This window comes from Pelophylax lessonae, assembly GCF_965119305.1.
Source record: "Pelophylax lessonae genome assembly, chromosome: 4".
Taxonomy (NCBI): Eukaryota; Metazoa; Chordata; class Amphibia; order Anura; family Ranidae; genus Pelophylax; species Pelophylax lessonae.
The window spans coordinates 107985947-107998332 of NC_138771.1; the positions used below are offsets into that span (position 1 = coordinate 107985947).

A 12386-nucleotide genomic window follows, 5' to 3' on the forward strand; every position below is an offset into this window, starting at 1 on the left:
AATGTTTAGCAAAAATGACACTCGTACTTTAAGGCCAATTGCACACGGAGCCATCTAGGCCCTTATAGCATTTTGGTGTGTCCGTTAGAGACAGGTGCATCGTTCAGCCCCTCTGCAAGCAGCCTTTCAAAGTCTATGGCAGGCTGCAGCTGGGTGCTGTACCAAGTGGTGCTGGTGAAAATGCTGCTGAAGACCTGCATTCCTGACCTTCATCCTTGAATGCACAGGGCCCTACATGCTGGTATTACTCAGCATTCAGTACAACATTCAGCCTTGTCCAGCCACAATCTTCCATAGATTTTTTGACAGGCTGCTTCCAGCAGGGCTGGACGCTGCACCTGACCTTCCCAGGTGCACTAAAACGCAGAGAGGAATGCACCATGTGCAAGGGGCTAAAAGGCAGTGCCCATATAAAAATGGATATTTTGGTTTTAGGACAGTGAATAAGTTGATGTGAACACCAGTCTCATATCTTTCAGCTAGCCTAGTGATAGGATCTCCAAAAGACAGGAGCTTTGGCAGGAAAGTTTCTACAAAGTTGTAATTACATTTGCATCAGACCAATATAAATGACCAAAGTTCTATTTATTGGCAATATATATTTTACAGAGATATTAGCAGCAGTATTTGTTTCCTGAAAGGTAGTGGTATTTCCCTATTATCCGGTCTTCAGAATTCCTCTTCTGCATTTTTACTTTGTGACTTCTTTAACTTTGTGAGTTTTTCTATAGCTAGAGCTATAGATACCTCTCCATGCACCTTGTTATCTCTGGTCCGCACATTGACTGCCTTGTTTGACCGCTCTTTCTCTCCGACCACTAAAATAACAAAAGTTTTATTAATGGAGTCAAGCATTTAGAAGAATATACCTAAAATACAGAGTTTAGAGTTTAAAGTGTATGTGCAGCCAAATTGTTGTATTTTTAGTTTGGGGTGGAGTGGGGAAGGATTAGAACAATTTTCCTGCTATCTGGGGCTCCAAAATGCAATTGTTTCACCAAACAGAAGTTGAGGGAAACTATTCAACAGTAACACAGATTATATACAGTATCTCACAAGAGTACACCCCTCACATTTTTGTAAATATTTTATTATTTCTTTTCACGTGACAACACTGAAGAAATGACACTTTGCTACAATGTAAAGTAGTGAGTATACAGCTTGTATAAGTGTAAATTTGCTGTCCCCTCAAAATAACTCAACACAGCCATTAATGTCTAAACCTCTGGAAACAAAAGTGAGTACACCACTAAGTGAAAATGTCCAAATTGGGCCCAAAGTGTCAATATTTTGTGTGGCCGCCATTATTTTCCAGCACTGCCTTAACCCTCTGGGGCATGGAGTTCACCAGAGATTTACAGGCTGCCACTGGAGTCTTCTTCCACTCCTCCATGACAACATCACAGAACTGGTGGATGTTAGAGACATTGTGCTCCTCCACCTTCCATTTGAGGATGCCCCACAGATGTTCAATAGGGTTTAGGTCTGGAGACATGCTTGGCCAGTCCATCACCTTTACCCTCAGCTTTTCTAGCAAGGCAGTGTTCATCTTTGAGGTGTGTTTGGGGTTGTTATGTTGGAATACTGCCCTGTGGCCCAGTCTCCAAAGGAAAGGGATCATGCTCTGCTTCAGTATGTCACAGTACATGTTGGCATTCATGGTTCCCTCAATGAACTGTAGCTCACCAATGCCGGCAGGACTCATGCAGCCACAGACCATGACACTCCCACCACCATGCTTGACTGTAGGCAAGATACTTGTCCATGTACTCCTCACCTGGTTGCCACCACACACACGCTTGACACCATCTGAACCAAATACGTTTATCGTGGCCTCTTTAGACCACAGGACATGGTTCCAGTAATCCATGTCCTTAGTTTGCTTGTCTTCAACAAACTGTTTGCGGGCTTTCTTGTGCAACATCTTTAGAAGAGGCTTCCTTTCGGGACAACAGCCATGCAGACCAATTTGATGCAGTGTGCGGGTCAGCCTGACATGGTCTGAGCACTGTCAGGCTGACCCCCCACCCCCTTCAACCTCTGCAGGAATGTTGGCAACACTCGTAAGTCTATTTCCCACAGTCAATCTCTGGATAGGACGCTGACCATGTGCACTCAACTTCTTTGGTCGACCATGGTGGGGCCTGTTCTGAGTGGAACCTGTCCTGTTAAACCACTTTGTGGTCTTGGCCACCGTGCTGCAGCTCAGTTTCAGGGTCTTGGCAATCTTCTTAAAGCCTATGCCATCTTTATGTAGTGCAACAATTCCTTTTTTCAGATCCTCAGAGTTCTTTGCCAAGAGCTGCCATGGTGAACTTACAGTGACCAGTATGAGAGAGTGAGAGCGACACAGGGGAGTGAAAATGGCTAATTGGGCCCAATTTGGACATTTTAACTTAGGGGTGTACTCACTTGTTGTTGTTGCCAGTGGTTTAGACATTATTGGCAATGTGTTGAGTCGTCACACGAAAAGATATAACAAGCTATAAACAAAAATGTGAGGGGTGTACTTACTTTTGTGAGATACTGTATTCCTGTAGATGCAATCTCTTCCTTGCGCTGAAATGGCTGGCATTACAAGCCTCATTCTTTGTGACATGGTTGGAAAGGCATAGAACAGGTGAAGTGTTTAAATAAACACAGCAATCATTCATAATTACCTAAAATAAAATTGTACTGAGCCAGCTGAGCATTTCTTATCTTCTTATTCAACGTACAGCTGTGATCCAGATCCACATCAGCCATAAAACCAGCATCAAAAAAGTCTTTGCACACCTGAGTGACCAAAAATAGAACAGTTAGCAGAAAACAGTGTCTTTTGGTCCAACTATTTCCTCAGTAACCACTTCATACTTACCCAGACTCAGAATTACTTGTCACCATAAGTTGCTGTTAATGCTCATACACACAGGTTTTGACTACTTGCATTTCTTTTATCTTTAGTGCTTCAGTGAGAATGTAATTTAAGAGCTCTCACTTAAAGGATTTTACAGGTAAGTTGAAGGAAAAATCTATCCATTAGCTTGCATGTGCTCCCACTGTGGAGACTCTTTAAAATTCATTAGAGTTAGGACTGCAGGTAACAGGGAGCCTTGACGTGGCCCTGCAGCTTTCACATGCGTTTGCAAATGTGTGCTAACTAAACCCCTGTATTGACGCAAACTGTTAGACAGGCCAATTTGGTTGGTGGCTGGTAAGCAGACTGGTTGGCAAATTGAACTGGGAATTTTATCTTTGTTTGTTTCATGTGCGTTGCCCTTCCATGTGTTCTTTGCTATGAAGGCCAGTTATAGGTGGGGGCAGAGGCCATTTTCTAAGTTGAAGGAAAAATCCTATTTTTTTTTATCGTACATCACAGGACACAGAGCCGGTAATAATGAATATCTGGGATGTCCTAAAGCAATGCCCAAAGGGGAGGGGACACAGTAACCCCAAAATTGCCCCAGGGCAAAGAAAGAGCTTATACTGCTGCCTAAAGTACGCTACTTCCAAATTGAGCCCCTTCTCGGGCTCTTACATCCACTAGGTAAAACTTTTTGAATGTATGAACTGAAAACCAGGTAGCAGCTTTGCAAATCCGAGCCATAGACACCTGATGATGCACTGTCCATGAAGCACTTAACCTCCTGGTAGAGTGAGCTTTTAACCTAAAGGGTGGAACTTTACCCTTTAAGCCATATGCCTGAGCAAGGATTTGACGAATCCACTCGGAAATAGTGGCTACTTGGCCTTTCTTAGGCCCTTCTGGCATGATAAAGAAAGCATCAGTATTACGAATTAGTGCTGACATTTTTAAATAGACTTTGACTGCTCATACTACATCAAGAGAATGCAACAATTTCTCCTCTGTAGTCTGAGGACTCGGAGCAAAAGGAGGTAGAACAATATCTTGGATTAGATGAAAAGCGGAAACTACCTTAGGCAAAAATGCCGGGTGAGGGCGTAAGACCACCCTGTCCTGATGAAGGACCAAAAATTGCTCTTTGCAGGAAAGAGCCGCCAATTCCGACTGGCCGAGGTTATGGCAACAAGAAAGACCAATTTCCTTATCAAGAGAACCAAGGAACTATGCCTGATAGACTCAAAGGGTTGCTTTTGTAGCACAGAGAGCACAAGATTTAAGTCCCGAGGACATAGGCGTGGCTTGACTGGCAGAACCGTGCAAATCACACCTTCCAAAAAAGCCCAAACCAAGTAGTGCGTTGCTAATTGTTTCTGAAAGAAAATAGACAAGGAGGAGATCTGCCCCTTAATGGTTCCTAATACCAGCTTCAAGTCCACTCCTATTTGAAGAAAGAAAGAATTCTTCCAATGACATACTTACGAGGATGCCATCTCTTGGATTCACATCAAGAAATGTAGGATCTCCAGACCCTATATTAGATTCTCCTAGAGACAGGTTTTCTGGCATTTATCAACATAGCCAGAGCTGGACCAGAGACTCCAAAATCTCTTAAGATTCTGGTCTCAATAGCCAAACCATCAAATTCAGCGACCGTAAAGTAGGGTGGAATATGGGACCTTGGAAGAGCAGGTCTGAACCAAGGTCTCCTGGGCCAAGCCAGAGCCACTAGAATCACCCGCTTCCTCTTCACCTGAATTATGCTCAACTGACGTGGCAAAAGCTGGACCGGAGGGAATGCATAGATCAGGTTGAACCAAAACCAAGGAATCACTAAGGCTTCCATCCCGATCGCGATCGGAGCCCTGGTTCAGGAAACAAACTTGTATAGCTTGTTGTTGAAACTGGACATCAATAGATCTATGTCAGGAGTACCCCAACCTTGGCAGATCAGTTGAAAGACCTCGGGATGCAGGGACCACTCCCTGAAAACAACTGCTGGCGACTTAGAAAGCCTGCCTGCTAGTTGTCCACCCCCGGGATGAAAACCGCTGACAGACATGGAACATGATTCTCTGCCCACGACAGGATGGGGTTCACCTCCTTCTGCACTGATTGGCTTCTGGTTCCCCCCTGATGGTTGATATAAGCCACCAGAGTCACGTTGTTAGACTGAATCCTGAAAGGACACCCCCCGCAGTCTGGTCATCCAAGAAACCAGAGCCAAACGGGCTGCCTGGACCTCCAAGATGTTGATGGGTAACACCTTTTCTACCTGAGACCACCTTTCCTGAACAGAAATTTCCTCCAGGGCCGCTCCCTAGCCCACAAGGCTGACGCCTGTAGTTACTACCTTCCAGGTCACAGGCAGAAAAGATTTCTCCTTGCTTAGGTTGTAAGGACCAGCCACCAGGTCAGATCCTGTCTTACCCTTTGGGAAAGAAACATTGGGGAATTCAGAGCTCTGAGTTTTTTGTTCCAAGTGGACAAAATATGGTTCTGGAACAGTCTGGAGTGGAATTGCGCATAAGGGACTGATTCGAATGAGGACACCATCTTGCCTAGCAGTCTCATGCACAGCCGTAGAGAGGGAAACTTTTTCTCTCTTACCAACCACACCAGACCCTTCAAGGCCAGAACCTTTTTTGATGGCAGGAAAATGTTTGCATGAGCAGTATTGAGTTTACAACCCATTTCAGATTTTCTAAGAACTGGACGGTCTGGGAAACATCCCGTCTTAGACCTGGTCCTGACCCATTCTTGATCAGCAGCTCCTCTAGGTAACCCATTACTGTAAACACCCAGGGAGCTTTGGCCAGACTGAACGGCAGAGCCACAAACTGAAAATGGGACTGCCCTACTTCAAAATGAAAAAACCTTGATGGAGCCTGAAAATTGGTACATGGAGGTATGCGTCCTTGATATCTATGGAAGCCAGTAAAATCTCCTCTTCCTAGAGAAGCTACCACAGAGCAGATTGATTCCATGAAAAAAGACCGAATAGTCAGATACTGGTTCAGAGCCTTGATATCTAGAATGGGTCTTACCTCGCCATTTGGTTTTGGCGCTGTAAAAAGATTGGAGTGAAAACCCGTGAACCTTTTGCTGGTTGGAACCTCCACAATGACGCCCTGCACCCACAAATGTTCCAGGGCCTAGAACAAGGACTTCCTTTTTACTGGGCAAACAGGGACATTTGAACCCAGAAACCGAGAAGGAGGAAACTCTCGGAACTATCATGTAGCCCCATGCCACTGTGGACAAGACCCACTTGTCCTTCACCACTCCTTCCCAAGTTTCTGAGAACTGTAGGAGCCTTGCCCCCACCCGAACAAGTGGGGGCACCCCTTCATAAGGCGGATTTGGAACCTAATTTAACAGGCTTTTTTCTGACCTTGATTTTGAGGTCTTCTAAATCCTGACGGCTAAGGTCCTCGGAACTGCTTAAAAGCTGATGTGTTAGGGATACCGTAACACTTGGAGCTTTAAAAGATGGATGTTTAATCCTTCTTTTAACCGGCAATAATGCGCTTTTTCCACCTGAAATCTTCTGGATGTATTTATCCAGATCCTCACCAAAGAGACGTTCACCCATGGAAAGGAAAAGCTGTTAGCAGTTTTTTAACAAGGTAATTCTGCCGACCAATTCTTAAGCCATAGTACTCTGCTCATATGAACAGAAAGAAGAGCAACTAGGGAAATCTGTTGGATAGCATCCTTAAGGGCATCTACCGCAAAACACAAGACACGAAGAAACTCCGCCAAATCTTCTGAAGACTCCCCTTCAATAGGCAGACTTCTAGTCACCCTTTTAAAATGATCCTTTAAGGATTGGCAAACTCCTATAGCGGCTATAGCTGGTTGAACAGCAGAGCCAGTGACGGCAAAAGGACGTTTTAAGTAAGGATTCAAACTTTTTATCTGCTGGAGCCTTAAAAACCTGGGCATTATCAACTGAACAGGACAAATTCTTGTTCACAGAAGAAATAGCAGCGTCTACCGAAAGCATACACCACTTCCTGTTGAATTTCTCCTCCATAGGATAAAGTAAAAAAAATCTCTTTGGAGGCATGAACAACCTATCAGGATGATCCCAATCCTCATACACCAGCTGTTCCAGCAGGGGGTGTAAAGGAAAAGCCTGGGAATTCTGCTGAGGGTTCAAAGAACCCAAAGAAAGGGAGGCTTCTATCATTTCCAGAGGAGGTAATTTAAAGCCTGTCTGAACCATTTTGGTGAGGGACCGAATCAGTAGCCTCAGAGTGAGATGCTGAATATGGTTTCCCAGAATCTGAGCCCTCACAAGAGGAACCATCTTCAGCCTGCCCCTCTTCCAAATCATTGACAGCTACCTCTTCAATGTCTTCTGCCCAATCTGGCTCTAAACCAGACATTGAGAGCCTAGGAAGTTCTGCTGCATCCCTGCTGGGCCTGGATACAGGAGAGGGGGATCTATCCAGTTTTCTCCCACCCTGTGCAGAAGCAATCATTCATTATTTTACCTTCAAGGCTTGCCAAAGCAGATGCCAGGTCATCCTTAGTAACATAGGAAGACAGTGAGGCATTGGAGGTAGCAACAATACCTGATAAGCGTAATGGCTCAGAATAACCAGTTGCTTCAGGCCTCTCGGTAAGATGGCACAGCGGGAGCAAAACTAGGACTATTTAATCCCGATGCAGGAACACTTGTCCCTTTCCCTGCTGTGCCCCCCCCCCCCCACTTCTATTTCTAGAAGACATTGCTTTTCATAAAGTAATACCCAGAAGTAAGGTAGCAACCTGTTGCACAAAAGGGACACAAAAACTGTGATCCAGCACTGTACAGCTATCACAGAAAAACTACCCTTCTCCTACCGTGCAGCCGTGCCCAAGCCTCCAAATTCACATGCCCAAACAGAAACTGCAGCCTGCTCCGTATCCCATAGGTCCCGGTGTTCCGTGAAAAAACCCTACCCCTGAAAATTCCATACCCTCGTCACTTCCGGTGCACCTACGTCATTGAACATAACGTTACACCACATCAGCTGTTGCCGCGGGTACATTAAAACATCTCGGCTGCAACATGAAATCATCTCTGCTCCTACCCCTGTGACTTCCCTCATCTCGGCTACTAAATGTAAAAGCGGCGGCGGGTCTATAAAAATATAAATCACGGAGCCGAGATCTCCGTGATTTATATTTTCATACACCCGCCACTTTTACATTTAGTAGCCGAGATCAGGGAAGTCACAGGGGTAGGAGCGGAGATGATTTCATGTTGCAGCCGAGATGTTTTAATGTAACCGCGGCAACAGCTGATGCGGTGTAACTTTACAACACACTACCGTGAGAATTCCCTACCCTCCGGAGCTTCGAGCATGCGCACTGCTAAGCTGCTCAGCTGTTCAATGACGTATCTGGAGCTGTGAGCATGCGCAGTGGTAAGCTGCTCAGCTGTTCCATGACGTATGTGACAGGAAGTGACGAGGGTAGGGAATTTTCACGAGGTAGGGTTTTTTAACGTTACACTGGTCAGCAGCTCAGTTTAGCAGAGTCACATCCGGCCAGCAGCACAGCTTAGAAAAGTGAGAGGCGATCCAAGTGCATGTCCGTGACGTCATCTGTGTGCGCCCATAGAGATATATGGAGAAACGGAGCCAAGTTGACTGGAGAGTTCAGACACAGACGGTACATAGGCACAATACATTTCTGTCGAACAGCGACATCTAGTGGCCAAAACAGGAGAGAAAATGTGCAATTCCTTCCCTGCAAACTCTTTTTTTTTATTTTTAAAGAGAGGGGAAAAAGGAACCGACTTAAAAGTCCCGCCGCAGGGTTCTATACAGGACCCAAACTTAACCTATCACAGCAGGCTTTGTCAATCAGACCTTCAAGGACCGGGTCCCCCTTTTTCATGGGGTCCACACCCTTGGACCTGTAGAGCACCCTGCTGGCAAACACCTTGGGATAATAAATAACCAGGGTTCCCTTTTATCAGGGTCCAGCACCCAGATGGGTCACATTACAGGCAAAACATTGGGTTTTCTTAGCCAAGGCTCGGGTACCATTCAATTAGCCATCCGAATGGATCTGAACCAAACACCCCATTACTGGGACATTGTTTAAGATTGAATAGCTTTAACAGACATGACCACCACCTTCAAGACACTGGCGAAAAAAACGGAGGTTCTTCCTGTATGGGAGAGGTTAATTGGGAGGAACTTCTTGTCTATTGGTTGCCAGTGTCCAGTCACCTGAAGGTAGTGTATAACCCAGATAGTCATTATTACCGACTCTGTGTCCCGTGATGTCCGATAAAGAAAGTACATGTAGTAATTTGCCCCTTTTTTCTATATGCTTTGTAGGCTTAGATGTGAAGTCAGACAGGGCAACCCCCATGTAACTAGCAAAGAGACTACAGCTTAATAAATGGTGTTGATCTTGGCTACATACTGACACTAGCCCCTTTGTCTGCATTCCTCTTGCCACTGCTCGTCTCTGGCAAGTGCTTGGAGCACAAAATCAAACTTCTTTTTAGCTATGTTGTCGAAAGGCCATGGGGGGGGGGGGGTGTGTTTGGAAGGGGGGGCACCATGTATGACCTTAAAGCTATGCTTTCAAAGCACGTACAGACATGGAACAAAGTACTACATTTATGTTGTTTCCTAGGGAAAAAGCATAGAAAAAAAGAGTGCGTTCTTAAAAATATTAGACGTGCACTACATAAAACCTTTTATTTTTACATGTATTATCATCTAGTCTAGTCTAGTCTTGTTTATCATCTAGGGTTTTCAAATCTCATTGGACTGAGCTGAAAATAACAATCATTATCCTGCTGAGTTAGATTAGTGAATTAAGCCCATCATGTGTATTGTTTCTGAAATGGTCTTTTGATACAACACAAAAAAGTACCGTATGTAAAGTTCAACATGTAGACTGGAATAGCAAGATCTGCTAATTGCTTGTATGTCATTGTGTTAATATAGAATACTCAGCATTAATTACCTGTTGTGCATAGTCCTCACTGCTTGGTCCCACAGGGACTACCATGACTTGCCGAGGGGATAGCCAAAAAGGCCTAAAAAAAAAAAAGTGCACAGAAATATATCTTAACAAAAGAGATCACATGATCTGCACTCCAGAAAACAAATGTTTTAAAAGTTCTATTTAGCAAATGCAGGTAATATTTAGGCCTCATGCACAGTTGATAAAACATCAGTAGAAAGCTGTAGCGTTTTTTTAGCTTTTTTTTTTTTTTAATCAAAACTATACTCCCACAAAAGCTTATGGCTCAAAAACGTTGATAAAAAGTCTGAATAGCTGCCTTTTTCAGCCTTTTTTGGGCGTTTTTTAAGCATTTTAAGCTTTTGTCAGTTAGAGTGTTTTTACAGCTGGAAAAGGTCTCTTAAAACCCACTAGTTCTGTTTTTTTTTTCCAAACACCTGCCAAAAAGTAAAAAAAAAAAAAAAGTTTAAATCAGTAATTTTTGCTAGAAAATGACTTCTAACCCCTAAACATTAGACCCTTTTTATTTTTTTAGCAGCGATCCTAGGTAATAAAATGGTGATCATTGCAGTTTGTCACACAGTATTTGTGCAGCAGGTTTCCAAAGCATTTTTTGGGGGGAAAAATAAACTTTAATAAATTAAAAAAGAAAAAAAAAACAAAAACACAATATATACTCCATTTTTTTTGTAAAATGTGAAACATGATGTTATGCAGAGTAAATAGATACCCAACATGACACTATAAAATTGCGCACACTTGTGTAATAGCGACAAACTACGATACCTTCTAGATTGTAAGCTCTAATGAGCAGGGCCCTCTGATTCCTCCTGTATTGAATTGTACTGTAACTGTATTGTCTTCCCCACTGTAAAGCACTGCGCAAACTGTTGGCGCTATATAAATCCTGTATAATAATAATAATAATAATAATAATAATAGCTAAAAATCTTCGTCTTTATACGCCATTATTATTATACAGGATTTATATAGCGCCACCAGTTTGCACAGCTTTTTACAAGATGAGGGCAGACTATACAATTAGAATACAATTCAATACAGGAGGAAGCAGAGGGCCCTGCTCGTTAGAGCTTACAATCAACAAGGGAGGGTCAAGTGATACAAAAGGTAATAACTGTGGGGGAAGAGCTGATGTTGAAAGTAAAAGTACAGTTGTTAGGTAGTAGCAGAAAAGGCTTCTCTCAAGAGGAGGGTTTTTAAGCGATTGTCTGCAAACAGAGTAGGAGATAGTCAGACAGATTGGGGTAGGGAGTTCCATAGGATAGGAGAGGCTTGGGAAAAGTCCCGGATGCGAGCATGGGAGGAGGCGGCGAAAGAGCTAGAGAGCAAGGGGTTTTGGGAGGAACAAAGAGAACAATTAGGTTGGTATTTTGAGACAAGGTTAGTGATGTACTCTATCAGTGTCCACTATCAAGTAGATACAGGAGGAGTCCTTTGTAGTGCATTAGCACATCTCTCCCAGCAAGGAGTGTTGTCTCCAAGGGTTAGAGAGGCTGGATTCATCCTTTTTTATGGATAGTGTAGGACCCACTGACAATGGGGTACTTTGACGTAGTGGTGGGCTTGAGCACGATATGGCCATATGGTGGGACCAAATCCCCATTTTTATTTATGGATTGTCTTCATATTTGATAGTCATTTCTTTTGCATGTGTGCGCTATTCTTTTTTAATATACATGTCGCTTGGTTCTTAGCTGCACCAGCTTTAGAAATACATGTTCAGGGTTTGCTCCCCCAACTTTTTGCTTGTTTAAGGTTAGTGATGTACCTGGGAGCGGAGTTGTAAGAAGAAAGAAGAAAACAGGCGCCACTGTAGTTAGCCAGAAAGTTTATTGCACAAAATACATACTGACTTACATATAAGTAAGCTCCAATCCGTATTGCAGCGTCTCCAGCGCACGATCCGGCCGTCCACCGGTCCGGAGGTGACGTCACAGGAAGCTGGTCGGAGACTGGGTTAAACCGGAAGCTGCAAATGGAACGCAGGCTCCCGGAAATGACGCTCATTTCCGGGAGCCTGCGTTCCATTTGCGGCTTCCGGTTTAACCCAGTCTCCGACCAGCTTCCTGTGACGTCACCTCCGGACCGGTGGACGGCCGGATCGTGCGCTGGAGACGCTGCGATACGGATTGGAGCTTACTTATATGTAAGTCAGTATGTATTTTGTGCAATAAACTTTCTGGCTAACTACAGTGGCGCCTGTTTTCTTCTTTCTACTTGTGCCAGCGGATTCCTCTGAGTTTCCTAGTCAGTGCTGCCTCGTACTTTGGCATTCAGGACAGTCCCCAACAAGAATTTGGAGCATCCCCTGCGCCCCCTCTACAGCGGTGGACTCCTTCCCTTTTGCCTGGTCAGAAGCGCCCAACAACCACTTTCTCTGGGAGCGGAGTTGTGGAAGGCTTTGTAAGTTGTTAGCATTTTGAATTTAATTTGTTGGGTGAGTGGAAGCCAGTGGAGGGTTCAACAGAGAGGAGTAGCAGACACTGAACATTTTACAGGTTACATGTTTAGAGTTACAGAGGAGGTCGAGCACTAGAAT

General features: G+C 44.2%; 1 protein-coding gene across 3 annotated transcripts in view; it reads right to left on the bottom strand.

The window, feature by feature from the left end:
- Nucleotides 1–566: 566 nt before the first annotated feature.
- The window catches only part of TARS3 (threonyl-tRNA synthetase 3), a 103387-nt gene continuing 91567 nt past the window's right edge, over nucleotides 567–12386 (bottom strand). For all 3 annotated transcript variants that reach the window (XM_082253430.1, XM_082253429.1, XM_082253428.1), the window contains 3 exons: nucleotides 9827–9899; nucleotides 2661–2775; nucleotides 567–818 (listed from right to left, as the gene is read on the bottom strand). In XM_082253430.1, the coding sequence (XP_082109556.1) occupies nucleotides 670–818; nucleotides 2661–2775; nucleotides 9827–9899 (337 nt within the window). In that variant the 3' untranslated portion in view covers nucleotides 567–669. The remainder of the gene's footprint in view (nucleotides 819–2660; nucleotides 2776–9826; nucleotides 9900–12386) is intronic.